Raw genomic sequence first — 16,398 nt, 5'->3', positions numbered from 1 at the left:
TATATCTAGATTTTTTTCTTCTTCTTTTTTTTTATTGATGTGTAGCGAACATTAACACACACATAGTATCAATCTTTAGCTCTAGAGGTTGCAGAGAAAATGCAAAATTTTAACCGTTTTTTACCAAAAGGATGTTAATTAATTAATTAGAGACGTTTCCCGTTTGTGGTCTGCTGAGCGTGTCGTCCCTGAAGTCTTTGTTTCGTAGAAAAATGACCCATTTTATACGCGTTTCTGCGCATTTCTACCTTAAGGCGTCACTCGTGGTTATAAGGTGGTTGAATGTAGCCGAGCAGCAATTTTCTTTTTTTTTTTGAAAGTACAGTATATGTCCGCTATTTTTCAAAGTACTGAAGTCTTACGCAGTACTATCAACTTGTATTTAAACTTAAACCAAATGGTTGGAGTCTGTCTGACAGGTTGTCACCTATAAAAACTGTACATGAGTTGTATTGATTTTTACGCCCGGTGTTGGTGACAGACACTGACTGATGTAAAGTGCGTCTTTACGTGAATGTGACTTGTGTACAGTTTAAGGATTAAGAAAACGAGCAATAATAATTCCTTCGGACGCAGTTTATCGAAGCTATCAGTTTGTATTTCCTGCAGAAATACAAATGTGAATGTTGTATTCCCTTTAAGAGAGGGATGTAAACTAAGGATTTTTTATCGCCTTTTCCCGTCTGCAGTTTGATAAAACTGGAATCGGCCCTGTAGATATTGTAGGTAACGTTAGATGGAGATGGGAAGATTTCCGTCGCACTAAATGCTGTAAAACGTGTTTCACGGTGGAAATCGACATATTAAGCAGAACATTCAGTAAAACAGTCGGATTCGTTTTTCAACATATGGATCAAAACGTGGAAGCAAACGCTGCAAAAGTTCAGTACGGAAGTGCGGATTTGAAAAAGAATCTGCATCAGTAGATTTCATCGAAACCAGCTACAGACAATCTTGGAACAGTTTATTACTCGTGTTTTTATTTTTATATCTTCTACTGTGTTTAATATGGAAACCACAGGAAGTCCCGGAGATGATTGTACATAAAGACATCGTTTGTACCTCGTTTTAATGTGTCTCTTCTCTTGACTTTTATGATGTTGTACATGAGTGTTAGTATGGTGTTTGGCATTAAACTATCCTTTAAATAGACAGAAACTCTGATCACCTGACTCTTATTTTCTGCGTGTTCGTTCGTGTGATTTCGGCCGCTGAGAGGAATAATCCTTACAGCAGTCCCTTTGCTGCGCACCCGTCTCGTCTCTTTCCTGACTTTTTTTCTCTAAAAAAGCAGAAATGGAAAAAAAGAAAGAAATAAGAAATACTTCACAAACAAAATGAACATATGTATGGGGAGAAAGCAATGAGCAATTAAAAAGACATGCCACAAAAAATTGCAAAAAATTAGTGAAAACGTTACAAGAAAATGAGCAAAAAAAAAAGGAAAAAAATCATTGTATTTATTATTTATTTTATTATATTTTTGTTACATAATATAAATATAAAATTATTGTAATTATAAGTATAGTTTTCTGGAAATTCCTTGCTTTTTAAAAATAATTTTCTCATCATCCTACCTTCTTTTTTAAATCTAATTTTAAGGTCATTTTCTTGTCACCTTCTGCTAATTTCTTGCAATGTGTGAGACATTTCAAGAAATCAAGCCAATCTGCTAAGATTGAGAAATGAGAAAACTGATGTCTGTCCAGAAAAGCAATATAAACAGGTATTTAGTATTTGACTGATTTAGGTCCAGCTCTTGACATTTGAGTACAAAGTATTAAAATTCTACATATTGTGTATAAATACACACAGTGACTGCCCTCTAAAGGTTGAAACCTGCTATTGCAGTTCAGTTTCTGTAGTCCTTAATCCTCTTTATAAAAATCCCATGTTTATAGTTAAATCTAGTTTAGCTCACACTGAGATGGCGGAGCAAAAAAACAGAGTTTTCCCAAAAAACAGCGCAGGTTCAAGGAATGACACGGAAGTTATCTGCGTGACTAAAGGTTGCAATAAAACTGACACTTTTAGCAGTTTTATGAATCAGTAGTGAACATAAATAAGGACACAGTTCATGTAATTTGGCCTCATAAAGAAAAATATACCAGTTTTTCATTCAATGGTTGCATAAAAAAGACAAAACAACCTTTTATACAAACTGCAGTTACAAAACCGGAATCAGACAGATCACACAGAACAATATTTTGGGGAAATATTGAGAAGGTGACTTGATAAATGGCCGATGTTTTGTTTTGTTTATTTCAATTCATGAAGGAAGTTCGCCTTTTTTCACTGTGGAAAAACTGTTTTTCTTCATGAATTCAAGGTAACATGGTGAGTAACTGATAAAAAATATATAATTTGGGGGTAAAATATTCCTTCCATTTTGCTACTTTTTCATTTTTATAACTGTTCCAATATTGAAGCATAAATTCAACAATACAACAAAAAAGACTTCATAAGTTTGATTGTTTAATTTCCAATGCTAGAAAAATTATATACAAAAAGGGGGGAGTGAAGCAGAAATATCCGACTGAAACTGATTTTATGAAGATGTGAAACGTTACATGTCAAAACAGATAATTTCAGACGTCCACATTTTCATGTGATTTTTCTCACGCTGACGGTTCAGACACTGGGACGCTATTTTGTGGAGGAAACTCAAACTTGTGGACTTCTGCTACGCTCGAACGTAGATCCTCGTACACACCACATCATCAGCCCCGAAGGTCTGAAACGAGATTGAACAAGAGGAGGAAAAAAAGCAACCGGTTATCAAGTTTTTCTTTGACACACAGTGCACATTCATCAAAATTAAAAACACGTTTTCGTTCTGCAAACATCAGACAACATGCTCTTACATTTCTCTCTCATATTTTCTCTAATATTTCTTTTAAGAGAAAATATAAAAGAAATCAACTCCGGATGCAGCAAACGTTTAAAATCGTTAGAGACTGTTTGGTATATTTTTACGTGCTTTTCATTTTTCATTTTTTGATACATTTCGTCGTGTTCATGTATACAGCATGGATTTTGGTAAGATTGTGTATTTTTGTTTAAAATGGGAGTTTCCAGCTCAGCTCCTACAGTAACTCTAAAATACACTGTGGAAACAAAATTGCGCAAAAAAATGCGCCACTGAAACCCATTCAAACTGACATTTTTGATCCCACAGCCACCAAAACATAAAAACATGTATTTTATTATTTTGGGGAATAGATCATTTTACCATTTTTCCACCTGGAGAAAATACATATTTCCACAAAGTGCACTTTCACAATCAGTGTTGATGCAAATCATTGACATATCCCAGGCTATGATGTAAAAAAAAATTACTTTGCATGTGGTATATTGAAAATATCCCATTTTTTTCCATCTTTCAGTAGCATCATGACAAAACCTGGCATTTGTCTCACATCATAAATGTAAGGTGCAGAGAGTGAAACCCTCCTTTTACTCCTGCAGAAAGGAATCTGAGTCCTATCAGAACATCATAGGTCATACAATATAAAAGCTGTGAAGACTATGAATCTGTGCTTAAAATTAAATGTCTTAATTTAACTTTAATATATACTTTATCTTTATTTATCATATATATATTAATCTTATTTCTCTTTTTTCAGTTTGTTTTTGTGTCAATTATTTTTTATTAACCCCTGGCATTGCATGTTTTTTTTTTTTCCCTTTCTGTTACTGTTTCTACCTTGTATTTTTCAGCTTAATTGAATAATTAAAAAAAAAAAAAACGAATTAATTTTTTTATGCAGGGAGAGGATGAATGAATGGAAATGAAAGGAGGCAGGGTTGTGTTTATATCGTATGTCGTGTCACTTTAAACAGACCATGGATGTATTATAGTGACATGTGACAGCCAATGGTGTCTGGCTGTGAAGAGAGGATTTTAAAAGCTTCATTTTCCCGCCCGTCCTTCCTATTGGCTGTTTGGCTGTCGGTGGGCGGGGCTTACACAGCTGCGCAGCCTGTGATAGGCTGCTGGTTTAGGGAGGTGATTCAGAGCAGGTGTGTGGTTGCAGGTGAGCAGAGCAGTTTCTAAACGACACCAGGAAGACGGACTGTGGACTTTCTCCCTTTTTACCTTTAAAATGTAGTTTCACGTCGTTGTCGGCGTGTTTAATGGAGACTGCGGGGAGCGAGCTGATTGGTGTTTCTGCGACAGGTAAGCCCACATCACTCACCTTCAGTCTGGCAGCTCACTCTCTGCTGATATCAGATATCCAATTACATGGAAGTGAATAACGCTTATTTTTCAAAGAATTTTAATCAGTTTTATCATTGTTTTAGGCCTAAAATGACTCTCATTCTCCAGTTGCAAACACATGTAGCCTGTACACAGAATAAGGAAATGTGAAAACGAGCATTTCATCACCTAAAATGTCCATCATATTTCCGGCCTTTTGTTAAATTTTGCCAAATTTCAAAGTGGTGGCTGGTCCTGAATCACAAACGCTCGGCTAGCTACAGATCCCAAATCCAAGACAGGAGAAGTCTCAGAGGAAAATGGAGAATTTAATCGTGCATGGACAGATCTGTTCATTTTTACCACCAACACTGCAAAATTCATGTACCAAAAAAAAATAAATAGTGGTAAAACATATTAATGAATGCTCATATAGACCCAGTAATAATATTGATAGGCCAATTTTGATTTAATGTGATTGTGTACCTTCATTTAAATATCAAAAATGACTCTTTTGATAGTAAAGTGCTGCTCTGGCTGAATAATAACCCTCAGTAACAGTACTGAGTGCTCGGGGTCGTGTTTTTTAAGTGACACTATCGATGTACAGATGTTCATGAACAGATGTGAGTAAAAGGTGGTGGTAAAAAAGTGGTAAAAATACTCTCAGTATAGTGTACACTTAAACTGTAAAAATCTGCTCTGCTGCTGCCTCGTCCACAGCAGTACGCTGTTTGGTTTTGTGTCTGGACCTCATACAACCTCACTTTAAAAAATCACAACTATCCCATTAAATTATCAAAAATAAATGCTCTCTTTGTACACTTTTATGTTCCTCTCAATGATATATTATTATAGAAAAATATTTTTTTCTGTTTTTATCACTAATGAATCCATGTAATCCTGCATTCATGTGATGTCCGGAGGTCATAGTTTCCGAGTTTGTTGTTTTTGTTTTGTGCTTTTGAGGTCGTAAAGTGGGAACAACATAGAAGCTACAAAAGGTTTTAAAGCTAAGAGCTTTTAAAGGAGGCTGATAGCTGTTGTGTATCATCCGTTCATTCATTATTCAATTCATCTCGAAAACTAATAAACAAAAAAACTAGTGAGAATTTTGTTTATTTGTTTTTATGTATTAAGCAAATATTGAGAAAAAAACGACATTTGTTTACTCGTTATCTGCTTAAAAGTCAAACTCAAATAGACAAGGAAACAAAAACAACAAGTAAAATTTAAATTGTTCTTTATTTTTATTTTCTTATTTCTGATGTTTCTTTCTGCTGCGGCTGCGCGCTTCACGCACGCGCCGTCAGAAGAGTAATGCTCAGAGTGAAGGACGCGCCGCCGTCCGCTCTCATTGTTTGTCCATGTTTGTCATCTGGTGTCTGCCCACTCTCATTCTCCATCGGTGTCTCCACCGGTGTCTCCGAATGTCCGCTCCACTCTCATTCTCCGTCAGTGTCCGCTCCGCTCTTATTCTGCGTCTGTGTCCCCTGTCAGTGTCCCCCGCTGGTGTCCTCGCTGGTCCGCTCCGCTCTTATTCCCCGCCCGTTCCGCGCTCCGTGTCCGCCGCTCTCCCCGCCCGTGTCTCCGCTCCGCTCTCATTCTCCGCCGGTGTGTTTCCAATTTCCAATCTTGCCCAGGACACCAAAATGTGTAGAGCCGGCTCTGGTTGTAGCCACTTTAAAAATGTCTGCAGTCTCAGTGTAATTGGACGCTGTGTGTCAAACCTCTTTTAGGATTTTAGAAGGTTAACACGTCAGAATTTTAGCCAAATTTCTTCAAACAATATTCTAAATTTGTCATATTCTCTTTTTTTTAAAAAACATTTCTCGCATTAATTGCCTAAACCGCTAATATAACGATAATTTGACACAGCTGCTGTTCAGAGAAAGAGACAAAAACTGAAACACCGGACGCTCCGGGTTAGGGGGTGGAAGTGTCCGAGAGCAAAGATTTATGGGAGTCCCAGGGGTGTGCAGCGCGGCGGGACGAGGGGAGGGGGGGCGTGGTGAAAAATGGAGCCGAGGCGACTCCATCTGGCACGTGGCGCGATGCCGAGGGAGACATTACCGGAGGTAACACCAGGGTCCATTGGCATTTTCCAACAGCATGATCAATGAGACCAATTAAAGGACACACACACACACACACACAGAAAGTAGCCATACAGGACTAAATTAATCTTTAAAAAATCAATATCTATTGGTTTAAAATGTGAAGGAAGTATATGAGGCTCCTCGCATGGTAAAGCAGAAGAGGAGTTTTTATTCTCAAGCGTTTATCGTCTTCTTTTTATTGCAGCCTTCTCCAAACGGTCTTTAAAGTCCACCCTGTGAGATCACAGTGAGTCACCACATGTTGTCTTCATTAAGCCCCACATCCATCCATCCATCTCACCCTGAGCCTCCTCTCCTCATCTGCTGCACGCTGCTTTTATTCCACTTTATGTGCTTTTCTTAGTGTTTGTGCTGAGGGATCGATCACAGTCCTCGGAGAACGCGGAGCAGAAGGCGCTCGTGTTTTACGTCTCCAGTAGAAACTCAGCGAAACTCAACTTGGTCATTAAAATAAAAATTATGTTTATCAGTAAAAATGAATTGAGTTCAACGTTTCAAAGGCAATGGAGCCTCGTTAAATACACATTCAGTTTAATGACTTTCTAACATTTGCGGTGCACGTTGTTGTACTTGCAGATAGGTGGCAGAATCAGCTGTGTGTGACTCTAATAGATAATGAAGCGTATTGTTCTATCTGGTCTTTATTCGATGTAGATGTGTGCCACCACGCTGCAAACATGTTTATTCCTGCAGTGAAGTTTGGCATTTTAACATGGAGGTCTATGGGGATTAACCCTTTGAAACCTGGAATGTCATCGGTTTCCCTGTGCTGCATTCAGGAGCCGTTCACATGCATTTAAATGCTTTAAACCTAAAGTAGTAAAGTAAATTAACCTAATTTCTTAAAAAAAAACATGAGGAAAAAGACAATGGCAACTTCGCAAATTGCAAGAAATTAGGAAAAGGTGATAAGAAAATTACCAGAAAATTGGTTTTGAGAGAGAGAGAGAGTAATGATTAGAAGTTATTAATGAAAAAGTCCAGATCAGTATATTTATAACAATAATTATTATTAACAGTTTAATCTATATATTCACATGTTTTTTATTTTTTATCATAATAATCACCTTTTTTTCTTTTTTGTTAAATTTCAGGCAATTTTCTTGTAACTAACTGGAATGACGTCAGTTTCCTTGTGCTGCGTTCAGAGAGAAATTATTAAAAATTATAAATAATAAACTGAAAATGTCCAGAAAACTATATTATTATTATTATTATTATTATTATTATTATTATTATTATTTATTATTATTATTGATAATTTTTTTTGTGTTTTTTTTTTTTTTTTTTTTTATTTAAATCATTTTAACATTTGGGTTTTTTTTGTTAAATTTCAGATAATTTTCTTGTAACTGGTAACATTTAAAGGGTTAACTCTGTTTTGGAGCAACCCAAGTGGCCATTGAAGAAACTGCAGCTTTTATCATCAGCGTTGGTTTCATTGTTCAGCCTCAGAAGTTGCCGCTTGAAACTTTTGTTAACCTGAGCAAAGTGGCTTTATTTCAAAAACACCAAGAGAAACCAATGAAAGAAGAGATGACCTAAACATTAGCATGAAATTTGTTTAAAAAAATACAAGGAAATTAACTCAAAATTATTTTTTAAGTAAAAAAAAAAAAAGAATTAGAAAAGCAGCAAATGACATGTGAAAAGTCCTTAAATATTTAGATTAATTCTGTATTTTTTTTCTATCAAATTTTTAAAATGCAACATTACAACATTTATAAAAAATAGTTTTCCTTAGCTTTTTTCATTTTTCCCCAGAAGTTTTTCCTCAGCTTTTTAAAAACTATTTTCTAAATCTACTTATTTCTTACACTTTGTGGAACAATTCTAACCAAGTGTCTCACTGCCTTTTCTGCCGTTTTTTAAAAGAAATTGATTTGCTCAGAGGTCAAAGGTTAAAATTAAAAGGCATCTGGAAGCAAAACAAGACAAGTGATGTTAGTCCTGGTTTCAAAGGGTTAACAAGCTATAGAAACTTTAAAACTAGACACTTATATATTTATCACATAGATTACTGAGGTATGTGGACATCTACTGACGTCATCCTCCAGATCACGACTAAAATATTTTGGTCTGTTTTGCTTCACAGCAAAATATCTCCGCCTCAACACCACTCAGATTTCAAAATCTAAACGATGCATTTAATTGAGGTGTAAAATGAGGGGACTTTTTGTTGAAGTGATAGAGCAGCGGGGAATATGTCTGACCTCTCCTGTGATCTTTTCTTTGAAAATAAAATTCCAATGATTCAACTCCACATACCGATCAGATTACAGCCTATCGCTCCGGCACGGACGCACAGACGTCCACACCCTCATCGTGAATAAAAACAGATTTGGTCAAAGTTCCCAGTTTGAAAACCTACACAGAGTCCAAATTGCGGCCCTCTCTCTGATTGCCGCTCTGCAGAGGTGAGTCACAGTCAGTAAAGTAATCCACATCACAGCCAAACTGGACTCTGCTTTGTTGTCCATCTGGCCCATAAATCCGAAAAGGCCCAGATGTTGACAGAAAAAAAGAAACGGCTTTGTCTCAGTGATCTGGAATTGCCGGGAAATGCTGGGAGTGTTTCTGATAAATGCAAGGTCACGATGTGTAGTCTAATAACAAACGTATGGCAGTGAAATGTTAATCTAGAATTCAAAGGAGTGCATTAAGTTTCCCTGCGGAGCCCCTGAAAGCAACAAAACGACTCACTCACTTCCAGCCTTTTGTGCATTAAAAAAAAAGTAGCTTTGTCTGACTTCTGGTTCACATTTCAGAAAACCTCTCTGTTATTATCTTTATCTCTTTATTTGTCCTGACGGGAACAAAAAAAAGCCCCAAAACTACAGGGCGCAGATTTTAAAGTTGTGTAAGTAACAGCAAAAAATTCTCCACATTCGCCTTTAAAACGTAAATAAAAAGAGAGGTGTGAATTATTCAAAGTCACTTTTTTAATCACATTTTTTGGGGAACAGTATTTGCAAACTTTATCAGATTTATGTCTTTCGTTAAACATAATGTCACTGTCAAATAAATGTATAGAAATGTTTAGAAATAACATTTAACATTTAGATATAACATTTAACGTTTATTGAACATGTAACGCTTAGCTATAACATTTAACCTATTTATTTAACATATAACATTTAGATATAATATTTAACATATTTATTGAAATTATAATTTCTCAGTTTTGAGATCAATAAAGTATATCTAGCTATTATCTATATAACAGAGATATAATGTTTAACACATTTGTTGAAAATATATAATTTTGATATAACATTTAACATATTTATTGAACATATAACATTGAAATATAACATTTAACATTTAGATTAAATGCTTAACATTTAGATATAATATTTAACATTTAGATTTAACAATAAGCATCTCTATTTAACAATTAACATTTAGATTTATATTACACACTTTTATTTGACACTGACATTATCTTTAATGTATATATTTTAAAAGTCTAAATGTGATTTTAAAAAGTGCAAATTCAGACCTCTTTTTAATTATGTTTTAGAGCTAAATGCTGAGAAATGCTGCTGTTACTTTCAGAGTGAACAACTCTACAATCTGCGCCCCATAAAAAACACAGTGCATCATGAGATTGTGCGGCCTCACAGATGCAGGCGTGTTTATCCACACCCAAATTTGGCGAACAAAGGAAATACAAGAAATGAATGATGTCTCTAAATGGCCTCGGGAGTTCAGGACATTTCCAAGCAACTACGTAGTATTTTTGGAAAAAATATTGACCGTATCGTTTCACATTTCCACATCTGCTGTCATCACATAGTTACGGCCTCGCTTGACCATCTGTCTTATTCTAGTTTGAGCTTCTTCTAATCGAGAAATTAGCTTAATTTGCTTTCTTAGATGATCAATAACACTTTAGTGTCTGTGTGGAAAATGTGAAGATATACATCTTTCCTGCTTGCACAAAACCTTTTTTAGTTTGTTTTTTAATTGCACTTTATCTATTGACTATTTCTTTATACATTTTAGTCTGTTTTTACTACTTATTTATTATTTAGCTTTACCTTTCATTAACAGTTCGAGCATTTTACGTATTTATCTTTTATTATTACTATTATCATTTTATTTATCAATTTGTTTATTTTATTTATTTATTTATTATTTTTCTATTTATAGGTTTTATTCCACCTCAACTCGGTTGCGTCCTCGTTTCCTGATTTTAATGAGCGCTCCCGTTTTTTAGTGCTTTAAATATTTCTCCTTAATTAAGTCTCGTTTTTATTCATGTGTTTCTTGATTAATAAAGTATTTTTTTGGTGAGGTAATGGTAAAAATGTCCCAAAATTTCAAACTGATGTCTTTAAATGTCTTTTGAAATCTGTTGTTCAACAATCCAAAAGCTAAGGATATTTAGTTAACTACCATAGGGGATTAAGAAAACCAGAAAATATTCACATCTGCTTGAAAAATCACTGCTGCTGGTCGGTGGGTTTCGTTGCCTTTGGACGGAGCCATGCTCGCCGTTTCCTCTGTTCATAGGCTTTATGCTAAGCTAAGCTAACTGCCTGCTGGTTGTAGCTTCATATGTTCACGTGCTACTTCGAAAAATTCTGTTTACCATATTTACGAGTTGCGAGCACACGAACGGCCCTCCAAAGTCGTAATTACGAGTGGGAAATTGGAAAATGTCGATGATACCCGAGTTGCTGAGTTGTCATTTGCGTGACGTTTCAGAGCAGCAGAAATGGCGGAAAGCACGTAAAGTTTCGACAACTGACGGTAAAAAATATGTGATATTTTGTTCCTAGTAGCTCTGACTTACTTTTAGTAGTTGCACATTTTAGTATATGGCTCTATTGGCTGTAGCAAGCAAACAAAATTTTAACTATTAAACATGCCATGCCAGGCGATTATACTAACACTGATAACGTTACGTTATAACGTGAGTTGCAGAATTGACGTCATAAATGCATAAACATGGCGGGAAAAGTCGATGTTTGGTTCACGGTGAGAAACCTTTTTGTTTATTGATGTATTAAATATCAATTTTTGATCACATGTAAGGTGTAATATGGTATTAATGTTAACTGCTGTCCATTTATAGTGACCTAGATCAAGTCTAAAAAAATCTAATATATAAAAAACATACAAAATATATATATATATATATATATATATATATATATATATATATATATATATATATATATATATATATATAAACTGGAAACAGCCATCAGCTTCTGGTTTAAATGCTCTTAGCACATCAACACAACAAAGTCGGAAGAACGACTTCCCAACTCGGAGACTATGACCCTCTGACATCACATGAATGAACCAGTATTTACCGTGCAGGTATTAACCCCTTTCACATCAGCACATGCTAAACTATTGGTGCTTTTCATTTGCACTAGGATGTATTCATTTCTGAGTTCCCAGAGAAAAATTTCAATGTGGACCCCCTTAAGTCCAATTAGCTAGAAGAGATTATTAGATGTTATCAAAAACAGGAGAAGGTGTCCAGAAAACTTTATTTAATATTCTCTTAATCATATATTTTAAATTATGTGACTGAAAAAAATGAAAAAAAACAACAACACATTTTTAGCACTTTCTTCATGTCATTTTCTTTTTTTTTTTTTCTTTATTTTTTATTTTCTTTTATTTTTCTTTCTTTTTGTGCTTATTTTCGTGCAGTTTTATTGTAACTCTTAATTTATTGCTATTTTGGGGTGTCATTTCTTGTTTTGTTTTTTTCTTTATTTTTTATTTTATTATTTTTGACTTTTCTTTCTTTTTGTGCTTATTAACAGGCAATTTTTGTACATCTTAATTTCTTGCTATTTTGGGGGGTTATTTCTTGTTTGGTTTTTTCTTTATTTTTTCTTATATTTTTATTTTATTTTACTTTTCTTTCTTTTGTGCTTATTTTCAGGCAATTTTATTGTGTAATATTTATTGCCATTTCTTGTTAGTTGCTCATAGCCCTTCTTTGAATGTTTTTAAAAGAATTTTTGAATTTGCTCTAGAGTCACTCACTTGTTTCTTACTGTCAAAAAAAAAAAGATGTAGAGACAGGAAATGGCTCATGTGGTTAAAGAGTGCGACCTCCAAATGTGACACCTCATCCCACTTTGCAGAACATCTGTTCATTGATCTGCTGAGGACTTTAGACGATATAAAGGGAGTCATTGTGCAAACATGCTTCGGACTGATGGGACGATAGCGTTTGGGAGCCAAAACTTCATAGAAGAGAACTTTTTACCTTTTTTTTTTTTAGGCAGACAAACAAAATTATTCTGGGGAGACACACACGGACCCATAAAAGCACTTTGTACAAAAGATTGATGTGAGTTTAGGCTGCATGCGGCACATTTTTTTCTGCTTTCTCACCGTATTTCTGCTTAAAGTAAACTTTAAAAAACTGCTCACCAGTATGATTTCGTCCCCGCTGAGTTCTCGGGTCCAGAAGGTCTTTGGGCCGTTCCCGCTCAGAAGAGTCTGTTTGCAGTAAATCTTGTTTTCTGTCTCCCAAGTGGCCAGGCTCTGTGGAGAAGCAGCACTTTATTGAGGTTTTCTGCGTTTATCTCCTTGAGTTTCACCTGGCCAACAGGACGTCGGCAGTAAAGCAAAGTGATAGACGAGAGGTCGATGGGAACCGAGTGTTTATCTCTTTTGTCGTCTGTCTTCAAGGGAAGAATTACAGTTTATTTAGTGCATTTTTACAGTCTGTCATCTATGCTTGATGAGATTACCTTACACTTTCTGCCATCTACCGTCTCCTCATTGAACTCCTCTCCGATTTGGAAGTTGATTTCCGTGGTGCGGACTGTGGTAGAGGTCTTGATGTAGAATTGCTCGCCAGTCTGCTTTATCTCCACTTGGGGCTTCGAAGCAGCCGCCACAGCTACCTTTCTCAGCATCTTGTTCACACCTGAACATGAAGCAAGGTTGATGAGTCTGTCAAGTATCACGACCCGATGTACAAAATAGGGCTGAGTATCCTTTAAAAAATTACCATAGGGCTGGGCAATAGAAAGATATTATTTCACAATATATATATATATATATATATCATCTTAGATACTGGATATTGTATCGCGATATGGTATAAATTGTGTTTTTTCCAGATTTTAACCCTTTGATACCTGGATTGACATCAGTTTTCTTGTGCTGCGATCAGACGCCTTTTAAATTTTTTAACTCTGAGCAAATTTGTTTAATTTCTTTCGAAAACACAGGGGAAAAGGCAATGAGCAACTTAGCAAACAATGTCATGCAAATTGCAAGACATTAGTAGATTTAGACATTTTTTTTAAAAAAAGATAGGGAAAAATTATTCAGCTCATACATACCAATATTAGGACCCTTACCAAAAGAGTACTTAATTCGATACCCATAATGTAAATGGATCGTTGTGTAGTGCAGACATACTCCATCAAATACACTCCATCAAATACACCACAACACAGACTGCTGCAGGAGTGTGAGCTCCACAAGGGGACCGATTGTCCACTGGCCGCTCACAACATGGATATATTAAGAGACCTTGATACAACATTCGAGGCAGGACTCTATTTATTTCTATGAAAGTTGCTCAGTGGTGCATGAAGCCAAATTGTGTTATTTCTGCATTATGGGGCCCGTAGATGCACACTACAGACTATTGATAACCAAGCAGCTAACTTCCAGTTTAACACTCCACTAACTTGAATTGGGGATGAAATTATTTCGTCTTGCAGCTCTTCTTGACTTTCAAAACATTTTTGGACGAAATGGATCAAATCCCTATAGTGAAACAAGTCATTTTTCAGGGTTTTGATGCTCAAAAAAATGTACCTACTGATTTACAGATGTCTCTTTCACGATGTAAGTCAATGGGAAAAAGTCTTTTTGGGCATCATGGCACCACTCGACGAATAAATTCCACTTTTGGCCACTATGAAATTTAACTTCAAAGCCTGGTGCACTTTGTGAGGATTTGACACACAGTGACAGGGCTAACTGTTAGCATCACATGGCAAATGTTACCTACCTAAGAGCCATTTTTCAGCAGCCCCTCCACATCCAGAGCATTGAAAAAAACACTTTATTACATTTTATTTTACATGAAAGTGCTCTGTTCAGTGTTTTGACCTCAGCAGATAATTTGGCTCCCAGTAAAAAACCCACTCAACAATGAACACTGGAGGAATTCGAACCAGGAGACATTTCAGCTGGTCACAATCTGCAGTCCTCACCACTAGATGTCACTAAATCCCCCTAAATCTTACACACTGGACCTTCAAAGCTATCAAGTACTTACAGTACAAAACAGCTTTTCCCTAACCTATAACCACAAAGTATGCAACCTACTTTCCCCATATTTAATCATCTGACACTGAGGTGTGTCACTTCACATTTTCTGTCTGCCTCTGGCGCCAAAAAAAAAACCCAGCCTTTGTCAGACATCAAACTCAGCTTTTTTTGCCAGAGGAATGCATCCAGGTAGAGTTATCTACAGTGAAAACAGATTTTACAGTATTGGTTTTCATATATTTTAAATGAAAGATTCTCCAGCAGCTGCAACTGAGATTGTTATCAGCAGATGCTGCAAATATGGAGGGTGCAGTGACAAGGTGATGAGGGGGAGGAATGCTGCTTTGTTTAGCTTCTCCTGTAGATCATGATAGATTCTGTCCTCCCAATGAGCGGAAAAGCTATTAACCCTCTCTGTCACACAGTTACAGTGCAAACAATCAGACGAGAGAGCGCTGCAGTCTGTTTCCCGTCCCATCACTCAAACGCAGCCAGTTTCTTGTCTCATACTGTAATTAAAACCAGTTCCACTTCGAAACAAGCAGTGTCACATTGGTCTCCTGTGAGCAATTTTTGCATATTAAAAACAATTAAAACTGAAGCTACTTCTGTGCTGTAAAAAAGCCCAAATTACAGACATTTGATTGATGGAAAAGCTTTAATTTTAGCTTTTTTTGGGTGTAAATTTAATCATATTTGCCTGTAACCACATGATGCCTCTATTGTATATGCATTTTCTCTGATTGGTGCCTCCATTGTAATGCATTTTATGCCTTTTTGCAGTTTTTTACATTAAAAAACCAAAAACTATTCACTTGATATCAGTCGACTCTGCATGCATTTCAAAATAAACCTTAATTACAGTCTATTTTTTTTGTATTTCAGTGCTTTAAAAATACATTTTTCTTCTTCAGTCACTGTAATTTTAAGAAATCCTCTAAATAAATTATATTTAATACATTGGGGAAAAAGTCAGTAATTTTCCTCACCCAGGGCTTTTAGCAGCTCCTCGAAATTCTCGCTGCTTTTCATTTTCCAGTTGCCTGCAAAATTGGGCATTTTTCTTGAGGGGTTTTGAGCGTGTCTCAGCCTTTCGTCTCCTGTCGTCTGTCTCCTGTCGTCTGTCTCCTCTGCTCCCTTTTCTTCCCTCCTGTGCTCCCTCCCTCTCTCCTCCCTGTGTGCAATGATCCCACACAGCAGACCAAGCCCCTTTTACCTCAGCCTCCTCTCCCACACACACACACACACACAGGGTGTCTCATCAGATGTGACTAAGGTTTAGGGGAACCTAATGGTGTATTTATAGAAATAAAAGTTCATTTAACCCTTTGAAATCTGAGCAAAATAGGCTGGTTTCTTTCGAAAACATGTGAAAGCATGGGCAGAAGGCAATGAGCAACTTATCAAGAAATGTCCCTAAAATTAGCAAAAAAAAATGTATCCTTTTAAACAAACAAAAAACTAAATGAAAAATAAAAATAAATAGGAAAATGATCTTTAACAAGGGCTAAAAAATTAATAAAATAAAAACAAAATTTGAAATTTAAAAAATAATTGTAATATAATTATTTTAAGTATTGCAAATAACGTTTTCTGGATTTTCTCCTTTTTTGATATCTAATAACCTCCCCACATCTGATTTACAATTCTTTTTTTCTTCACTTATTACCTTTTTATTTTTATTTTTTGCACATTGCTGGACATTTCTTGCCAAGTTGCTCATTGCCTTTCCCTGAAGTTTTCAAAAGAAATGACCAATTTTCTTTCATCCAGTTTCTAAAAGGTTAATTATATGTATTT

At 35.8% G+C, this 16,398-nt stretch overlaps 1 protein-coding gene across 1 annotated transcript; it reads right to left on the bottom strand.

Moving 5' to 3' along the window:
* Nucleotides 1–2,494: 2,494 nt before the first annotated feature.
* Nucleotides 2,495–15,737, bottom strand: LOC121944599 (cellular retinoic acid-binding protein 1). Its single transcript, XM_042488448.1, has 4 exons — nt 15,588–15,737; nt 13,056–13,234; nt 12,733–12,846; nt 2,495–2,734 (listed from the first exon to the last, which is right to left on the bottom strand). Exons 1-4 carry the CDS (start codon nt 15,655–15,657, stop codon nt 2,684–2,686), a joined length of 414 nt encoding a protein of 137 aa, XP_042344382.1. The 5' UTR covers nt 15,658–15,737; the 3' UTR covers nt 2,495–2,683.
* Between the last annotated feature and the right edge of the window lie 661 nt (nt 15,738–16,398).

The sequence above is a fragment of the Plectropomus leopardus genome, chromosome 1 (assembly GCF_008729295.1).
Source record: "Plectropomus leopardus isolate mb chromosome 1, YSFRI_Pleo_2.0, whole genome shotgun sequence".
NCBI classification, from domain to species: Eukaryota; Metazoa; Chordata; class Actinopteri; order Perciformes; family Serranidae; genus Plectropomus; species Plectropomus leopardus.
Note: the sequence above shows the minus strand (reverse complement) of the source record. Positions and strands in the feature narration are given on the sequence as shown.